At 39.7% G+C, this 19,813-nt stretch overlaps 1 protein-coding gene across 3 annotated transcripts in view; it reads left to right on the top strand.

Moving 5' to 3' along the window:
• The window catches only part of adcy6b (adenylate cyclase 6b), a 76,628-nt gene that overhangs the window by 42,910 nt on the left and 13,905 nt on the right, over window positions 1-19,813 (top strand). For 2 of the 3 annotated variants that reach the window (XM_027170344.2, XM_047807188.1), the window contains exons 4-11: window positions 8,422-8,571; window positions 10,599-10,720; window positions 12,690-12,801; window positions 13,810-13,937; window positions 16,724-16,882; window positions 17,051-17,192; window positions 17,631-17,759; window positions 19,479-19,507. In XM_027170344.2, coding sequence (XP_027026145.2) covers window positions 8,422-8,571; window positions 10,599-10,720; window positions 12,690-12,801; window positions 13,810-13,937; window positions 16,724-16,882; window positions 17,051-17,192; window positions 17,631-17,759; window positions 19,479-19,507 — 971 coding nt within the window. Of the gene's footprint in view, window positions 1-2,907; window positions 3,026-8,421; window positions 8,572-10,598; window positions 10,721-12,689; window positions 12,802-13,809; window positions 13,938-16,723; window positions 16,883-17,050; window positions 17,193-17,630; window positions 17,760-19,478; window positions 19,508-19,813 lie in introns of those variants that run through there. The other variant, XM_047807189.1, reaches the window with a different exon arrangement.

Below are 19,813 nucleotides of genomic sequence, written 5' to 3'. Positions count from 1 at the left end.
ATACATCAGTGTGTGATGTAATGGTGATGAGGTCCAGGGGCACCTTGTACACAAGTCAGAAATAAAGTCTATTATAGTCTGTTTAAAACTCACACACTGGTGAATTTTTGTTACACCACAAAATCCACGATCTGTCGATTCATTTGTGAAGTCCTAAGTCATCTGTGTGTTTAAGTGAGCGAAATACAATCGATAATTCTTTATCTCCAATAAAGTAGGGATGCATTTGACTTATCTCTTGTGTTAGTTATGTTCTACCGCTAAGGCGAGAAATTTAACGTTTTCTCAAACCACCTCCAGTTGAATGTGCTGAGTGACAAAACGACGTTACGCTATCGGCTAAACTTTTAAAAATCATTGCATTTATTTTTTATGCGAGTTCATTTTATTACCCGTTTTGTTTTTATACAGATATTTTTATTGTTGTTGTTGATGATACATTTTTCATAGATTGTGTGTGTGTGTGTGTACAGTAGAGGGAGAAACACAGAGATCGTTCGAAGACTTCGGCAGGAAGGAATTAGTGTTAAGTGTGTCATGAACTCAGAAATTACGCTGACCAATTAGTTCCTCAGAAGCTCTTGATTGCTTAATTCCACTCGACTATAGACTAGAAATGACATTATTTACATTTACATTATTTACTGTCTAGTGTCACTCAAATAAGGACGAGGTTCAGTTCTGCGTCTGGTTCCTGTCACGGTTTCTTCCTCATTTCATCTCAGAGAGTTTTTCCTCACCACCGTCACCTCCGGTTTGATCATTAGGGTTAGATGTTAGAGATAAATAGTACCTTAATTTTAAACGTTCCAATTTTTTCCCATTTTCATACTTCTGTAAAGCTGCTTTGAGACAACGCGAATACGAATAAATTGAATTGAATTCATTCGAATCGAGTTGAATCGAATTGTGAGAGATAGATCTCCATGTCCAAGTGTGTGCATGCGATTGCAATTGTGTATAAGATTCTATACGTAACTGTGAGAAGAAGATTGTTTGAAGCACATGAACAACACTAATACTAAATATAGCTATGAATGAAACAAACTAAACATGAGCACATGGACAACTATAATCAAAGAAAACAGCTACAAGACACAATTCATTACATTTGTCAGGACCCGGACTTTGGCCCCGTGCTTTTGTTTATGTTTTTTGTCACGTTTCTGCCCCGCCCTTGTCTCTTCCTCCCGCCTCTGCACACCTGTTCCTCATGTGTCTTATTGTGATTAGTATTTAGTCAAATACTCTGTCTGTTGTCGTTGTTCTAGTCATGTTCGGTTTTGTCCTTGTCCCTGTTTTGTGTTTTTATTTAATAAATCCTGTTCATTTTATGTTGTCCTGCATTTGGGTCTGATTTTATTCCCGCGTCCCTGACAACAATTGCCATTTTTAGCTACCTGATGAGAGAGCTCACTATGCTGGCGGACATATAAACAGCTTATGTGTAGTCCTATAGTGCCCCTGTTTATATATGTTTTTACAGGATGTTCTATATAACAAATAATAAATGAATACAAAAAAATTCTAAATAAAGACAAAGAAGAATTGGATTTTTAAGTGTAAATGCTCTTTTTGCTCTTTTTTGACTTTGATGGAATTATAAATACGTTTGGGGAAAGAACTTAAGGTTATGTAAATCCGAACATAGAACCCGTTTACCAAGGGCGTCGATTTGGGTAGGGACGGTAGGGACATGTCCCTACCAATATCCATGGAACACTCAATTGTCCCTAGCAATAATTCGACCAAGCCTATGTATATTTATACATAACTACTGATATATGTCTGTGTCTTGTGCTTTTTTACTTATTTCATTTAACATTTATACAGGAATCATTAAATAAGATGAAAATATTTTACTATGGCGTTCTGTAAATAATAGCGCAACTACAATGAACTGCAATGAACCCCGTCTCTGTAACTCACCTCTCTAAAAGGATTGGCCTTTGCCTTTTTTGAGTCCCGCCTCTCTAACCCACGTCGCTGTTTGATTGGCTTTGTCTTTCTCGCTAATGTGTTAAGGTCGGCTGCAGCTATATTCCGTTGTATGAAGCAATATGCAACGTGATTATGCACTTTACCGGTATGTGAGGAAGAAAGTATTCTTGTAAAAACAGTTTTATGCACAATATTCGCGGAATGTTGTCCCCACCAATGTCAAATAAATTATGTCCCCACCAATGTCAAAATCAAACTTTCGCCATTGCCGTTTACGTTGCCAGGCTCGGGTAGAACTTTGCGTCCTGACGGTGTAAACATCTAGGTTTGTCTTGTACGTTCCTGAATACTGAACGTTTTCAGTTCTTCCGGGAGGTTTTATCTTACAAATTTACACTAACGTACAATTTTAATAACACAATAGGAGCTGCTTGTCAGACTTGCTGCTCCAAGCCACTCCTCAAAGGGTTAATCTGGTGGCTGACTGATGACAGACAGATGTGGTATGAGGGAGGGCCTCTGTGCTGCTGCCGCGGCTGGACAGTTAATCTCACGAATGCTTTTGCTCCTCACTCTCGCTGCTCTTAAATTATATTGACAATGCAATCTTGGTAGGAAACGGTTTGTTCTGCAGTCGGAGGAAATATTTTGTTCCCACACTGCAGGGGTCAGAGCGAGAACACTGGCGGAGACGGTTCAACAAATGCAGAATAGACGGCATTAATGCAGGCTGCCATTGTTCTTTCTTCATGCGCTACAACGAATCCGACAAAGGCCGGCTTTTCAGCGCGTACATGCGCATGCATTAATTATACAAGCAGGCCTGTAAGGCAGCACAAGGACCAATAGAGGACAAATAATAAATTCATTAACTATCCCAGCAGACATGTGAAAGCTCCAGTGCGCTGCCAGGTCATGTGTTTTGGTTGGTCAGAGGCCGTGTTGGAATAAAGTACAGTACAACAAGCTGATAGTGTTTATGAAAAGTAGTGTTTGTGCCCCCGACAAAACTGTAAGCAGGGCCTTTAAATGAAAGGTTTTGTGGTTTCGATTTATAGGAGATTTTTCTCTCTTAACTTCAAACGTAAGTCTAGCTTTATACTCTCACTATGTGTTTTTCTGCATTCTATCCAGGAGAGCTATTATGGACTTTATTCCTCGCTGCACTCTTTAATCAGTGTTTCCACATAGCCATTCCTGATTCTGAGATCATCCGACACCAGTGTAAGAGAATTAATCTAGCTGATAAACAGTGTGCTAGAGATAACCAGCTCGAACCTCGGACGTTGTGCGCTGTACAACAGATGGTTGTTTTCTTTTTGTCATCTGGCACAAAATCCCAGACTTGGAACCACACAGAATACAAACAGCAAAAAAAATATTATGATACATTTTTTCTTAGATTAGATATGAAATGACAATTTTTTTATTTTGGGAGAACTGTGGCTTTGTGGTTAGCACGTTCGCCTCACACCTCCAGGGTTGGGGGTTCGATTCCCGCCTCCGCCTTGTGTGTGTGGAGTTTGCATGTTCTCCCCGTGCCTCGGGTGTTTCCTCTGGGTACTCCGGTTTCTTCCCCCAGTCCAAAGACATGCATGGTAGGTTGATTGGCATTTCTGGAAAAAATTGTCCGGAGTGTGTGAGTGTGTGAGTGAATGAGAGTGTGTGTGTGCCCTGTGATGGGTTGGCACTCCGTCCAGGGTGTATCCTGCCTTGATGCCCGATGACGCCTGAGATAGACACAGGCTCCCCGTGACCCGAGAAGTTCAGATAAGCGGTAGAAGATGAATGAATGAATTAATTTTTTTATTATTTTTTTTTAAAATGTTCTCAAATGATCAGATTTGATCATCCAGATATGTCAGGTTTGTAATTTTGCATCTGTATTTAGCAATGGAATAATAGTAGTTGTAATAATAATAATAATAATAATAATAATAATAATAAGCAATATCTCAGTTAAAAGGCTTTAGTTTGTTGATCAAGATTTTGTGAATTCAAATCCCAAACTACCTCGTTTCCTTTAGCAAAAGTTGCTCTGTATACATTTTTATTTAGTTATTTATTTTAGGCATATTTTGGGCATGTCAACACGTTATTAACGGGATACTACATTGATTAATGATGATAATTGTAGAATGTCAGTTGCTCACTGGCTCTGAATACGCCTACAGACAAACCATGGGTCACAGGAAGGAGTGGGATGTTGATCAGTAATGGCTTGGGATGGACTTCATCATGCTTCAACCAATGAGAGCATTTGGGGGTGGGGCTAAATCCGAACAGAAAGGAACTAGCAGGGACAGAAAAATGGAGAAACGTATCGAACTCTTAAATGGACATTTTCAAATTTGACATTTTTTAACCATAGTTTGTTAATGTTTAATTTGAGATTTACAAGAAATATTTTAACCGCTGCTATGTAAAGGGAATGCTGTTGTTTGCTTATTATCTTATTTGCTTTAAGCGTTTGCAAAAAAAAAAAAAAAAATGTTATTGCACTTTTGTTCATGTAGCAGAACTTTTAAAAAAAAACTTTTTTTTTTGCGTAACAATCCACAAAATCATGCGAATAATTGAACCGTTGCCCGGCACTTATTTATTTATTTGTTTGTTTGTTTGTTTGTTTATATATTTAACAATTATTTCCATACACTCCTAGGTCTTGTAACGAAATTTGAAAGCTGATTTGTGACAGAAATCTAGAAATGATGTGTATTTTGAACTTGTCGTGAGTGTGTGAATAAAGTTTGTTCCCAGATGTATTGAAGCTGCAGTATTGAAATTTGTGAAGTTAGCAGTCTTAAATCCTCAGGTCTTATAGTACAGGACTAGCATCGGTCTTTAAGGGCAGACTGACCTTGCCGACCTTGCGTAGAAGATTCCTCAAGAGTTCTTTTCCCTCAACACATCATTGAAAACACCGTGTCCTTCTTAGCCCTTTCACCCTTTTTTCCCCTTTGCCTAAAAATAAATCTGTAATATAAATAAATAGGACTAAAATGTTTTCTGCAGCCTTGTGCATTTCACAGCGAATTCTCAGCTGGATGACCCAAAGGCATATCCGCCTCCGGGTTATTGTGCAGTAGCAGTCTTTTCTAGAGATCATGACGAGCCGAACTCGTTCCCTGCGTTAATCAGCACTTACAGATTGTCTTGTAGCGCTCAGGTTCCTTAGGCTCTCTGCCTTCCTCTGTTCAAACACACTCCTGCTACTGATAAGCATCAGAAGATGTTGATCACACAACCAGTATAACAAGATTTTTTTACTTTTTTTTTTATTTCTCTTTTGTAGATTCTCTCCTTTCAGTCTAAGAGATTTGGTGTATTTGTGCTTTACGTTTCCTCCTGGATAACCAGAGTAGCGTCTCAGCTAAAGGATTGTACCGTATTGTCTCTTACCTTATCTTTTTAATTCAAATCTCAGAAGCTGGCCAGGCATGAATATGAAATTGTGCAATCGTTGCGATTATCATTGGATTATGTCGAAGTTATGTCACTTAGATCAGTGGTCCCCAACCTTTTTTTCGCCGCGGACCGGTCAATGTTTGATCTTTTTACCGCGGCCCGCTTGCGGTGGGGGGTGGGGGTGGCGGGTATACAATTAAATTCAAATTAATAATTTTAATTTAATTGTATTTAAACATGCCTTTTTAACTCACTACAACGCTAAATCGATGAGAACCCTGAGCTTGTTTCTTTACAACGAGACGGTTCCATCTGGGGTAACAGGAGACAATGACACCCGAAGTGTGTTGCTTATGTCCAGTTTATTTCATTGTTTTGTTTTGGTTGCCGTCACTGCAGAAAACCCCGCTTCACACAGATAGCAAGTCGGAAATGGCGATAGGGATTTAAGTGCTGTGGTGACAATCTCAGGGTATTCCGCCATGACTTTAATCCAGAACACCAGCAGAGTTTCTAACTTTCTAATGACGTCTGTTTTGTGCTCATTTTTGCTAATTTGTGGGTTAAATTTGAGCAAACACAATATACACGTACACCAAGCACTGTTAAACATGACAAAGTAGCGGTGAACAGAGAGAAGAGCAATACACACCTTCTCTCCACCAAAGCTACAACGCCACTGCCGCTCGCAGCCGCTCAGCTCCAGACGTCACCTAAACCTGGTCTGATAGCATGCGCGGTATTGGTGCGGCTTTAGGTGACGTCTCTCAGCTCCCGGTTAACCTCTCGTCCATGGAAAGTCACACAAACCCGAGAGAAATACACCACAGTAAATAAAATGGAAATAATTTATTGTTCCTTGGGCGGCCCGGTACCATTTGATCCACGGACCGGTACTGGTCAGCGGCCCGGGGGGTGGGGACCACTGACTTATATAGTCTAAGCGTAAGACTAGCGTAAATACGAGTGCTTACGTAATCATCTCTGAACATGTACCGTAAGTATATTAACTTAAAACGGTCTGCTTTTGTAGACATCAAAATGATTAATGCTATAAAATAAGTAGGCAGCAGTAAAAAAAATCCACTACACTGAAAAATCCGGCTTGTTGAAATGACTGCACGTGATCGAAGGGAGTAACATTCACACAAATGACCTTTGTACAAGAAACATGATCCGATCAGAAGCTTAGAATCACGATCAAACACCGAATTCACATTCCAACATACAACACTGGTGTTTTATGACATAACCACTGAACTGTTCTTCCATGCAGGGTTTAAATGCCATAGATTGAATCCTATAGTTAAACTGTAGTTCCCATCAGCAGCAACGTCCTCATGAGGTTTCACACTGTGATCACGCTCTCTCTACATCCATCGGTTTAGTAATTCTATCTATTAACTGGTTTAAAGTTTCCTATAAGCAATGAAATGTTTTTAAACTATAATTAACTATGCTTTTTTAAACTATAATTATAACTATAACAAATTTTTTTTTTTTTTCCCCACTACCGGAAGTCACTGAAGTTGTAGACGATAATAAATGTAATAAATATAAATAAATACAGAAATATAAATATTCTGTTTTATTTTGTGGAATTAATTCATGTACTTTTCTGTTCTAATTGCTTGAACCTAATGGATTTCATCTGCAAACTATTTGAAGTTATTAGTAGTTTGCACATTTTAGAGATAGACCAAGAAAAATGCCGTGACACAGAAGTGTAGAAGGTAAAATGATTTGCCTCGGAGCTCCAGGGCTCTTGGTTTGAGCTCAGGTTACTCGCAGTGTGGTGTTTCGAATGTTCTTCACATGACTGTCTGGGTTTGTCTGGATCCTCCAGTTTCTTCCTCCAATTCCAGTAACTGCATGTGTGTGTATGTGCGTGTATGTTTGTGTGCGTGTATGGTTTTTTTTTATGTGTGCATATGTGTGCATGTGTGTGTATGTGTGTGTGCATATGTGAGTGTATGTATGTACATGTGTATGTGTGCATACTGTATGTGTGCGTGTTTGTGCGAATGTGTGTGTTTGTGTGTGTGCATGTGTGTGTATGTATGTGTGCGAGTATGTGTGTGTTTGTGTGTGTGCATGTGTGTGTAAGTGTGTGTTTGTGTGGGTGTGTATGTGCATGAATGTTTGTGTGTGTGTGTGCGTGCGTGTGCATGTGTGTGTATGTGTGTGTGCAAGTATGTGTGTGTGTGTGTGTGTGTGTGTACTGTACGTGTGTGTATGTGTGTGTGTATGTGTGTGTGAGTATGTGTGTGTGTGTGTGCAAGTATGTGTGCAAGTATGTGTGCGTGTGTGTGTGTACTGTATGTGTGTATGTGCGTGTGTATGTGTGTGTGAGTATGTGCGTGTGTGTGTGTGAGTATGTGCGTGTGTGTGTGTGCGAGTATGTGTGCGTATGTGTATGTATGTGCATGTGTATGTATGTATGTGTGTGTGTGTGTGTGTGTGTGTGTGTGCATGTGTGTGTATGTGTGTGTGCGAGTATGTGTGCGTGTGTGTGTATGTGTACTGTATGTGTGTGTACGTGCGTGTGTATGTGTGTGTGTGAGTATGTGTGTGTATGTGAATGTATGTGCATGTGTATGTACTGTATGTTTGTGTGTGAGTATGTGTTCATATGTGTGTGTGTGTTTGATAGTGTGTATGAGTGTGTGTTTATGTATGTGCATGTGTATGTACTGTGTGTGTGAGTATGTGTTCATACGTGTGTGTGGTGTCATGTGATGACCAGCGGCCTGAAAAAACTCTGAGAAAGATAAAGGTCTTTTTGAAGATGCTTGAATAAATAACAGCCTTCATCTTTACTGACTGCACATACGGAAACATTCATTTATTAAGTCGATGTAATCGGCTGGAATTAAGACGGAGCTCTAATGCAATAATTATAAACATCCTTCTCTTAACCCTGGACACACAACAAGTGCAGTGTTTCACTGTTATGTCAAAGTCAGATGCAGACTCGCATTATATGTCACTTGGTAATTGATTATAGTGTTATGTAATTATTTTCTGTTTTCTCTCTCTCTCTCTCTCTCTCTCTCTCTCTCTCTCTTTCAGTTATGTGCAAATGGACTGATTTTCCTGTGCACCAACATTATTGGGATTTGTACACACTACCCATCTGAGGTGTCCCAGAGACAAGCCTTTAAAGAGACCAGAGGCTACATCCAGGCCCGAATCCACCTCCAGAGAGAGAACCAGCAACAGGTACACACACACACACACACACACACACACACACAGTTTTCTACAATGCACATATTGTGAAAGTCTGCGATAAACCAAAGGCTTAAAAGTCAGGACCTTGTTTGTATTTCCTATGTTGATAATAGCACATGTACAAACCGGCAGCACATCAAAAGAAGAAACTGTAGGTTTTATTTTCAGTGACCGTAAGGTAGCGCAGGGTTAGAAAAAACAAGAAAAATCATCTGCCGGATGAGTAAATTTAACACACTCTGACTTAGAAGCATGCTTATTGTTCCCGCTACATGCTTTTTCCACATTTTTTCATAACGTGTAATTTTTTTTCCCCCCGAAATGGTTTCCCCGTGTTCCCGCGCTGGCAAACTACAGAATAAGCTAATTGCTAATTTCAGTAATCAGTGCCTCCAGCGGTGGTGGCGCCAGGAATATTTTATAGAAAGTGCCTTGGATAGAAGGTCTAAATATTCAGACCACCTTCATGAGAACCGGAGTGAGAATAAAACTTCTCAAAAACTGCCTTCAGTGCAGATAAACTATTATTTATAGACTATAAACCAGCAATTGAGGTGTAAATATATATACACATTGAATATATGTATATAAAAACCCATTTTTAGTTGGCTTTCCTTCCTTTTTTTAATACAACAGGGCACTTGTTTATTCTATTGCATTAATTCAACAAATAAAAATGTTGGTCATGTCTGGGTGTTACAGTTATAACTTTCCCCCGTTTTTCATCTTCTCAGCTGCATCCACTGGATCAAGTGCTATTTTTTTATTTTTGTTGCATCGAATGATGGTTTAAATATCAGTTCTGTCCATGCAGCAGTACGTCAGTTATATTAGACTACATTAGACGTTTATACGTAACTATTCAATTCAATTCAATTCAAGTTTATTTGTATAGCGCTTTTTACAATAGACATTGTCTCAAAGCAGCTTTACAGAACATAAACATACAGCAGAAGGTAAACATAAAGAATAATAAAAGAAATAACGAATAATAAAAGTAAGAGAATTGACAGAATAAAAAATTCTAGATTAATTTTAGATATATATAGCTCACAATGTGTATGTATTTATCCCCCTATGAGCAAGTCTGAGGTGTGAATTACTATTGTGAACTATAGGTGTGAACTACTATTTTTCTTTTATATAAATATCACATTACTCTTTTTATTATTATTTTTGTTTTACGTGTCTTGTTACGGCACATCGTGTTATATATTTGACAGCGAGAAAAGTGAGCTTTTAGAAAATCAACTTACGCAAGACGTGATTTTCCTGAAGCTATCACATCGATAGTTATATCCATAAACCGTATTTCTTGTTTTATTATTTTTTTTATTGTTTTGTTAATATTATACACACTAAGTCTTCTCACTTCTTCTATGATACAACGTTACAGCCTACACCATCTCGGGCTAACATGTTCCCCTGCACTCACGGTCCGTATGCTTTGTGGAAACGGATGATGTCAATAATGAGCAACTAAAAAGTTCCTCAACAAGTGCAGACCCGAGTACGAGTAGTGTTCACCTTCACGTGAATTGTTCCAGTGCAAGCAAACTCAACACCATCTTCACGCTTCCTGGTCCACATGACCGTTTCCACATGGTCCGTTTCAGACTAAACCGCCAGTGTGAAGGCCTCCATAGTTACAGAGATATAGAGATAGTAAAAGAAAGAAATAGAGGAAGACTTGCTTACTGACAATATTGAATTTTTGTCAGGATTATTAATGAAAGATTTATTTATTTATTTTGCTTAGTGTCTTAGTCAGGTCGGTCTCATTGTTCTTAACCTAAATTTCTGTGTGAATCGAAGCGTAAATCCGATGTCAGCCGCAGTGCCCTCTAGCGCTTTTCCGGCACCGACACCGTCCTCCAGATGTCATCGCTTTTTCTTTTGTCCCAGATAAACGAAATCGTTCGAACGAGCTCACAGCCTATCAAAACTATTACCACTCACCCAAATGATCCCATATGCACAAACTCACTGTGGTTTCCTCACACACACATTCTCAGGAGCGCCTTCTGCTTTCGGTGCTGCCCCGACATGTTGCCATGGAGATGAAGGAAAATATTAACGCCAAGAAGGAAGATATGATGTTCCACAAGATCTACATACAGAAACACGACAACGTCAGGTAAACGTGTCTAACATTCAGCACACACCAGCATTCACATCTGTTTTATTCGACAAAGTCAAAGATAAAGAATACGAGAAGCCTCCGTGGTAACAGAGAGTTCTGTGACAGCTAACCATGAGCCGGGAGGAACACGCTGTAGGTGATAGAGACGGCCGTGACTAATCACATTCTGCTTTTTAGTTTAATACAATGAGAGTAGTTTCAAGGTGTTTTTTTTATCCTTCTTAAAGCATTAGACTACATCTTGGTTATGGGGATGTTGGAGTTTTGCCAGCTGAGGAGACAAAACTTAGATGCTTGATACCTTAGAATAGCTCTTCACTCAGATAAAGCCTTAAGATAGTGAGCGAACACATGCAAACGATCAAATCACGAATGAAAATTAGCGACTTCTTTTGAAAGTTCAACACCACTGAATGGAATTTTATTGGATTTTCGTTGTAGCCAAGATCGCATTCCTGTGCATTGCGTCTGATGTCATTCCTGAGTTCCGCTCGCTCTTTAAGCTTAGCCGCAGTCATAGTTCAAAGTTCTCGTATCTCTAGCGGGACCTTGGATTTAACCTGCAATAATATTAGTCAGTAAAAGAGTACGTAAAAGAGCGAAACACAGAGAGAGGCAATACAAAACAGAAGGCGTCTACGGATAAGGAAAACATTCTTTCTGTCACGTATCACAGAGAAAGAACTAGTCCTTCAAGTGCTTGAATATTATCAAAAGAACACAACAGTACAGCTGATACAGAACGTGATACCCTTCGTTACCGGACGCAGCCAAAAACCGCCGACTTGAAAAGGAAAAGGCCGTGTGATTGACATTGGAAATGATCAGACGTAGACATTTCCCAGAGTATTGCTACCTTTAATTGGTTTTCAAACAAAACCAAAGTTCAGTTCCGCACACATGCAGAACTCAGGCCAATTGCAGCTTTTGGGATTCTGAAGCTCGTGGCTAAAAAAGGGCACACAAATAACTGTAAATCTCTGGGCTACAGGCGGGGCAGCTGAGGCTAAACGCAGTGGAACTGTACCTTACAACCCAAAATGAACACTTTCACAGCGTCGCTTGTGATAATAGATTACAGAAAGCTAAAACCCAAGCAATAAAACATCCTAAATGACCACTGTGGAAGTTAAAGATAGCGTTAATGACGATTCAGAAGGAAGTCAAGAACTCAAGAAGAGTCAAACACAGAGCCACTCTGCAAAAGTGTAACCATGACCTCTACGAAGGAAAAAAATAACCAAACCGTTAACAGCACTGCAGAGACACATGAAAGAACAAAGGCTGAAAGAATTAATAGCTCCTATCTAAACTATATTATCGACAGCACAACAACAACAAAAAAAGACATACCGAGATCAAGCTATACTGTAGTAAAACGGCCGATTAACTGACAGAGTAAAACAAGCAGTGTGCCGTGAGTTTGTTACAAACCTCAAGCACGCACTGCTTTAAGGTCCAGCGGTTGTTTTTGCGAGCAAAGAGCCATCCCACATAATTCACTCCAGCTCGGAGCATCTGTGTCACATTTGCTCAGGAAGAGTTCAATGCATGAAATTGGCCAATTTTCTTTTCAAGGGTGGGGAAACGGCTGTGGCGAATGGTTTAAAAATGTTCCCAGAGGCACGCTTGCCGAAGCGAACAGCGCCATCTGTTGCCTTGCGGTGCACTTTTCATTCTGTCTCCTGTAAATGGTTGTTGATGAGCACAATTCTCAGCGGTTATGAGCTCTTTAAGTAGGCCAGGCTGCTGCTGTTTCTCTGACTAGCCTCATTGATTGTGACCCATCTTTAATCTAAACCAAATGACGATTCTCCAAAGCCGTCCATCACTTCATCCACCGAAGTCCCGATTAGACCCGTGTAGACGTTGACCTCCTTTCTTTTTGTCCTTGTTTTTTTGTTGAGTTTTTTTATTTATTTATTTATTTATTAAGGGTTTTTTTGTTGTTGTTTTTTCACAGCATCCTCTTTGCAGACATCGAAGGCTTCACGAGTTTGGCATCGCAGTGCACAGCGCAGGAGCTGGTGATGACACTTAATGAACTGTTTGCTCGTTTTGACAAATTAGCCTGGGTAAGCAAACACCATCGATCTCTTATTAAAGCCACAAGCTTTGGCTCAACTCTTAACACTGGCCAACCTGAGGGGATATATGATGATTAAAACTAGGATAATTACACATTCCCGATATCTCCTCAACGTGCCTTTTCCTCGGTTTGGTATCTCTAGTTATTACAGCCGCAGCAATTAAACCGCAATATGTGCCCTGTGTGTTTTCAATCGGAGACTGAATCAATAATAAAATGTTTGCTTAGGCGGAATCGTATTATTTTTCTGTTTGTTTACAGACGGAACGAGGTCACAATAAAAGTAATATCTCACCCGAAAAGAGCATTAGATACAGCGATTAGCAATGTTATTACAACAGCCCGAGCTGGAGTAAAGGAAATCACAGTCATCTTTATTTTTGTCTGAAGCTCTAGTTACTTTGTCTAGTGTTTTTAAAAGATAAACTTCCTTACGTGGAATTCAAGCTAGTTTGATTATGGTGTATCACCTTATCAGTGTGCATAAAGTACTTTTAAAAAGATAAACAAACAGGTTTGTACATGTTGGACATATTTGAAAAGCAACAAAGGCTTGACAAGCAACAGTTTGTTACAGGAGGTTGGATAGTGACCCAGATTTAGTGTTTGTAGCATTCATGTAAAAACTATTCTTCTATTCATGTACGGATTTGCATAAGATCTGTGTTTGTTTGTGTGTGTGGGTGTGTGTGTGTGTGTGTGTGTGTGTGTGTGTGTGTGTGTGTGTGTGTGTGTGTGTGTGTGTGTGTGTTAGGGGTTTTGTTTCTATGTCTTTGCGGGAACCAAATATATCCTCAGGGGTAAGGGATATTTGTTTTGACCTTGCTGGGACAACTGCTTTTTTGTGTTTCCAAATGGTTACTGAGGTCAAGGTGAAGGCTAGGGTTAAGTGTACGCACAATATTAAGTAGCTACATTAATAAATATGTCAATGGAAGGTCCTCACAAGGATAAGGATAGTAAGTCATATGTGAGTGTGTCTTTGTTTTGGCAGGAGAACCACTGTCTTAGGATAAAGATCCTGGGCGATTGTTACTACTGCGTGTCTGGCTTGCCTGAGCCGAGAGCAGATCACGCTCACTGCTGTGTCGAGATGGGCGTGGACATGATCGAGGCCATCTCGTGAGTCTGCATGTTTTCACAATCAGAATCGACTGCTCACATTGAACACAGATGCTGTAAAAGCAAAAAGAATCTGTGAAATAACAGCTACCGACGTGCTACAAGCCGATTCCCAAGCCGATTCATGTCTAGCTCGTGGCGTTCTGCGTAATACAGCTGACACTTAGTCGGCCCGTAGGTTTCAGTGACAGCACCAAAATGCTGTTCTTTTTGAAGCTAGAAAGGTAACTTCAAGGGCACGTGATCGGCTAAACAATCGAGCATATATAATAAAAGCATAGCACTAATTTCGTACGTTTGAAGGTTTGACTTTGAGCAGTAAAACGTTATTAAAACCTGATATGCAATTAGTTATACATGACATGGTATACTGTTAAAGGCAAACAGTCATTGTTTAGGTGACTGATTCCTTTAATACAACAGCAATTTGCCCAGGATTACAGGATTACAGATTTTAATGTACTTTGTATCCAGTTTATACTTATGTAGTGACTTATCCAGAGAGACTTACACATGCGTAGTGACTTATCCAGAGAGACTTACACATGCGTAGTGACTTATCCAGTGAGACTTACACATACGTAGTGACTTATCCAGAGAGACTTACACATACGTAGTGACTTATCCAGTGAGACTTACACATACGTAGTGACTTATCCAGAGAGACTTACACATACGTAGTGACTTATCCAGTGAGACTTACACATACGTAGTGACTTATCCAGAGAGACTTACACATACGTAGTGACTTATCCAGTGAGACTTAAACATACATAGTGACATATCCAGAGAGACTTACACATACATAGTGACTTATCCAGAGAGACTTACACATACATAGTGACTTATACAGAGAGACTTACATATATGTAGTGACTTATCCAGAGAGACTTACACATATGTAGTGACTTATCCAGAGAGACTTACACATATGTAGTGACTTATCCAGAGAGACTTACACATATGTAGTGACTTATCCAGAGAGACTTACACATATGTAGTGACTTATCCAGAGAGACTTACACATATGTAGTGACTTATCCAGAGAGACTTACACATACATAGTGACTTATCCAGAGAGACTTACACATACATAGTGACTTATTCAGAGAGACTTACACATACATAGTGACTTATCCAGAGAGACTTACACATATGTAGTGACTTATCCAGAGAGACTTACACATATGTAGTGACTTATCCAGAGAGACTTACACACATGTAGTGACTTATCCAGAGAGACTTACACATACGTAGTGACTTATCCAGAGAGACTTACACATACGTAGTGACTTATCCAGTGAGACTTAAACATACATAGTGACATATCCAGAGAGACTTACACATACCTAGTGACTTATCCAGAGAGACTTACACATATGTAGTGACTTATCCAGAGAGACTTACACATATGTAGTGACTTATCCAGAGAGACTTACACATACATAGTGACTTATCCAGAGAGATTTACACATACATAGTGACTTATCCAGAGAGACTTACACATACATAGTGACTTATTCAGAGAGACTTACACATATGTAGTGACTTATCCAGAGAGACTTACACATATGTAGTGACTTATCCAGAGAGACTTACACATATGTAGTGACTTATCCAGAGAGACTTACACATACATAGTGACTTATCCAGAGAGACTTACACATACCTAGTGACTTATCCAGAGAGACTTACACATACATAGTGACTTATCCAGAGAGACTTACACATACCTAGTGACTTATCCAGAGAGACTTACACATATGTAGTGACTTAACCAGAGAGACTTACACATACATAGTGACTTATCCAGAGAGACTTACACATACATAGTGACTTATCCAGAGAGACTTACACATACCTAGTGACTTATCCAGAGAGACTTACACATACATAGTGACTTATCCAGAGAGACTTACACATACATAGTGACTTATCCAGAGAGACTTATACATACCCGGTGACTTATCCAGAGAGACTTACACGTACCTAGTGACTTATCCAGAGAGACTTACACATACATAGTGTCTTATTTATCCAGAGAGACTTACACATACCTAGTGACTTATCCAGAGAGACTTACACATACATAGTGACTTATCCAGAGAGACTTACACATATGTAGTGACTTATCCAGAGAGACTTACACATACATAGTGACTTATCCAGAGAGACTTACACATATGTAGTGACTTATCCAGAGAGACTTACACATACATAGTGACTTATCCAGAGAGACTTACACATACCTAGTGACTTATCCAGAGAGACTTACACATATGTAGTGACTTAACCAGAGAGACTTACACATACATAGTGACTTATCCAGAGAGACTTACACATACATAGTGACTTATCCAGAGAGACTTACACATACCTAGTGACTTATCCAGAGAGACTTACACATACATAGTGACTTATCCAGAGAGACTTACACATACATAGTGACTTATCCAGAGAGACTTATACATACCCAGTGACTTATCCAGAGAGACTTACACGTACCTAGTGACTTATCCAGAGAGACTTACACGTACATAGTGTCTTATTTATCCAGTGAGACGTACACATACATAGTGACTTATCCAGAGAGACTTACACATACATAGTGTCTTTCTTATCTAGATGGATTATTGGAGCTTTTTCTCTGTGTGCAAATACTGTAAATTAAAAAATTTCAGCTTTATAAACAATGTATGTGTGTGTGTGTGTGTGTGTGTGTGTGTGTGTGTGTGTGTGTGTGTGTGTGTGTGTGTGTGTGTGTGTGTGTGTGTGTGTGTGTGCAGTTTGGTGAGAGAAATCACTGGGGTCAACGTGAACATGCGGGTGGGGATCCACAGCGGGCGTGTGCACTGCGGGGTTCTGGGACTGCGCAAGTGGCAGTTTGATGTCTGGTCCAATGACGTCACACTGGCCAACCAGATGGAGGCTGGAGGCAAAGCAGGGTGAGAGCAAGCACCACCCACCAAGACAACACAACACAACGCACACAGACACCAGGCGGTGCCGGGATTCATTTCTTAAAAACAGCATAACAAAAATGCTTAGATTCCTGTGCATCCTTTATGTCATTTGTAATAAAGCTGTATGTCATGTTAATAAAACTTCCACAGACGTATCCACATCACTAAAGCTACACTGCAGTATTTGAACGGAGACTACGAGGTGGAGCCAGGCTTCGGTGGAGAGAGGAACGCCTACCTCAAAGACAACGATATCGAAACCTTCCTGGTGCTCGGCTGCAGCCAGAAAAGGGTCAGTTACAACGGATATACAGTGTGGAGTTGAAAAGTCTGAGCCCAAGAAAATGCTCAATAACATTTTTCAAAAGTTTTCACACTATTTCTACGTCCCTCAAATTCACGATATCGACCAAGACGGCTGCATAGTATCGAAGCCTGTGTTCAAACGACACACTGTGGGATATGATCTAAAATGGATCAGATATATTTTGCAGAAACTTGTGAAGTCTGTCCCAGCTCCAGTGCTTCTCCACAACTTTTCCCTCAAGTTGTTGTCAGTAAAATAATTTGTAATGTAATTCGTTGTATAAAATGATATATAAAAGAATCCAAAACAGATGCATTATCGCTAAAGCTCTCAGACTTTTGGACTCCACTGTAGATCTACTTAAACACTACGCAAGTATGGAAGTAATGAACTTTCTTTGTTCTTTGTGTGTAAATCATGTAGAAGGAAGAAAAAGCTATGATGGCTAAGCTGCAGCGTGCCAGAGCCAACTCATCTGATGGGTTAATGCCTCGCTGGGTTCCTGACAGATCCTTCTCCAGGACCAAAGACTCCAAAGTTTTCAGGCAGATGGTGAGCTGTACACAAAACACGAACGTACACTCAGTGTGGTCCTTCTGCTTTTGGAAGAAAATGACATCATCATAACTTCATCATGCATCAGCTTCGAGTCAGTTCCCGAATGTCGTGTCTCTTTTTAAGCTTTCAAACTTTCAAGCTTTCATATTTTTCATAACACATCATTTTACTCAAGTTTTATTAAGTTTGAAGATACTTTCGCTTTCCCTACCTCTTCATCCCTCTTGTAGTTGAGTCATTTTAAACGACTCAGCCGTAAGCACAAAACTTGGGTGAAGCAGATCGCATCTACGAACCAACGAAAGTTTTACTTCATCTACACACTCAAAAATCTACCGTTCTATTTTATCTAGGTTTATGGTGTTCTCAACCTGTTGTTCAGGCTAAAGAGGTTTTCACGGCTACGTTAGTTTAGAGGAAAAAATCCTTTCATTACAGGAGAATGGCTCTGTAATGGTTGCTTTTCTTTTCACGCCGATTTTGTTCAAATCCTGCATGTCTATTGTTATCCTCCCAGGCCAGGTGTAGGTGTACGTTTTCATTCCCATCAAGCCGTGGGCCATGCCTGATTCCACCTGTTTAATCAGCCACATAGCTTTTCTATAGACTGTCAGGTGTGAATTCTGCTTGGATGTAATGAAAAACCTGCACCAGGACCGGCTCTGTCCGGATAAGATTGGACACCCCGGTTTTAGATGAACATGTGAATTTACAAGCTGTAGTCATTCGAGCCAGGAAACAAGCGAATTAAGTGTCATTTCTTAAAATGGTAAAAATAATAATAATAATAATAATAATAATAACAGCAGATAATAAAGCAGTGTTACTGGATTGTATACTCTTCTGCACTATTTGGACCTCTGCATGCTATTAGTATCTGACTCTGGACATTTATTCACACAGAAATGTGTTTTGGATTGTAAATGTGGTCTTTAATACTACTAACAAATATACCGAATAGAGCTGTAACACAATCCGGATTTGAATGTGAATGAATGGTTCAAATATAAGTATTCATATGCTGATATAAACCCAGACTGGGCGTGGCCTAAACAGGTACTGCTTTCTGTACCTCACCAGTAGAGTCCATAATTTAATTTTTACTTTTATTTGTAAAGTCTTGTTAATAATGGATATTATTATTATCACTAGAAATCTGGATGTACAGTAGCATTTAAATGTAAATGAATCATTTTTTCCGGAGATGCGTCCGAGACAGATTTGTAATCCGAGTCACACGGTCACCACCTACACTATTTACAAAAATATAAATATACTAGGAGCCTTTGCATATGTCCCGTAAGCTTCATATCTGACCGCAAAAAAAAAAAACACCAACAAATTGTACACTGCCTGTTTATGGTATATGTCTGTATTTGTCTTATACACTCTTCATGTGTATTCTGCCTTATACACTCTTTATACAGTATTCGGTTTCATCTCTTGTATAAAAGCATATTCCTAGCTTTGATACTCAGGTGTGATGTAGAGTAATAGCATGAAACCATGAGCGTTAAACACTGAATCCTGCTCGGAGATGCCGCTCTGGGAGATGAATCAAATGAATCAAAATTGCCTCATAAATCTTACCATCGCTATCTGTTTCTTGTTATTTAAAGCTGTAGGCTGGTCAGATAGACTGAATGTGTTTTTGTCTTTCACTTTGTTTGCACTGGTCACTGTATCTAATCCCTGTGTCCTGCTCATCCCCAGGGCATTGATGAAGCCTCAAGCAAAGACAAGTGAGTACTGCTGCTTTTCTTAGTGCTCCTGCTTGCAGGCAGTGGCTTAGATTTCTGAACTGTCACTGTAGCCTCAGCGCTGAGCCTGCGTGATATGCTCGTGAAGGCTTATTTCCAATAAAGCTTTTCTTTGTGTCGCTTATTGAAATACCAAGCTGACTGCTATAAATAGTTAAACAGCTTTAGGACAGTGATTTTAACCACACTGTGACATTCCTGTCATGCAGAGCGGGATCATTACTTGATCCCTCCCCACTGCTGAAGCATATTTGACAGCTCGGTCTAAATGAAACGCATGTGCTCTAC

Source organism: Tachysurus fulvidraco, chromosome 23 (assembly GCF_022655615.1).
Source record: "Tachysurus fulvidraco isolate hzauxx_2018 chromosome 23, HZAU_PFXX_2.0, whole genome shotgun sequence".
Taxonomy (NCBI): domain Eukaryota; kingdom Metazoa; phylum Chordata; class Actinopteri; order Siluriformes; family Bagridae; genus Tachysurus; species Tachysurus fulvidraco.
This window is presented reverse-complemented; position numbering and strand designations above follow the sequence as displayed.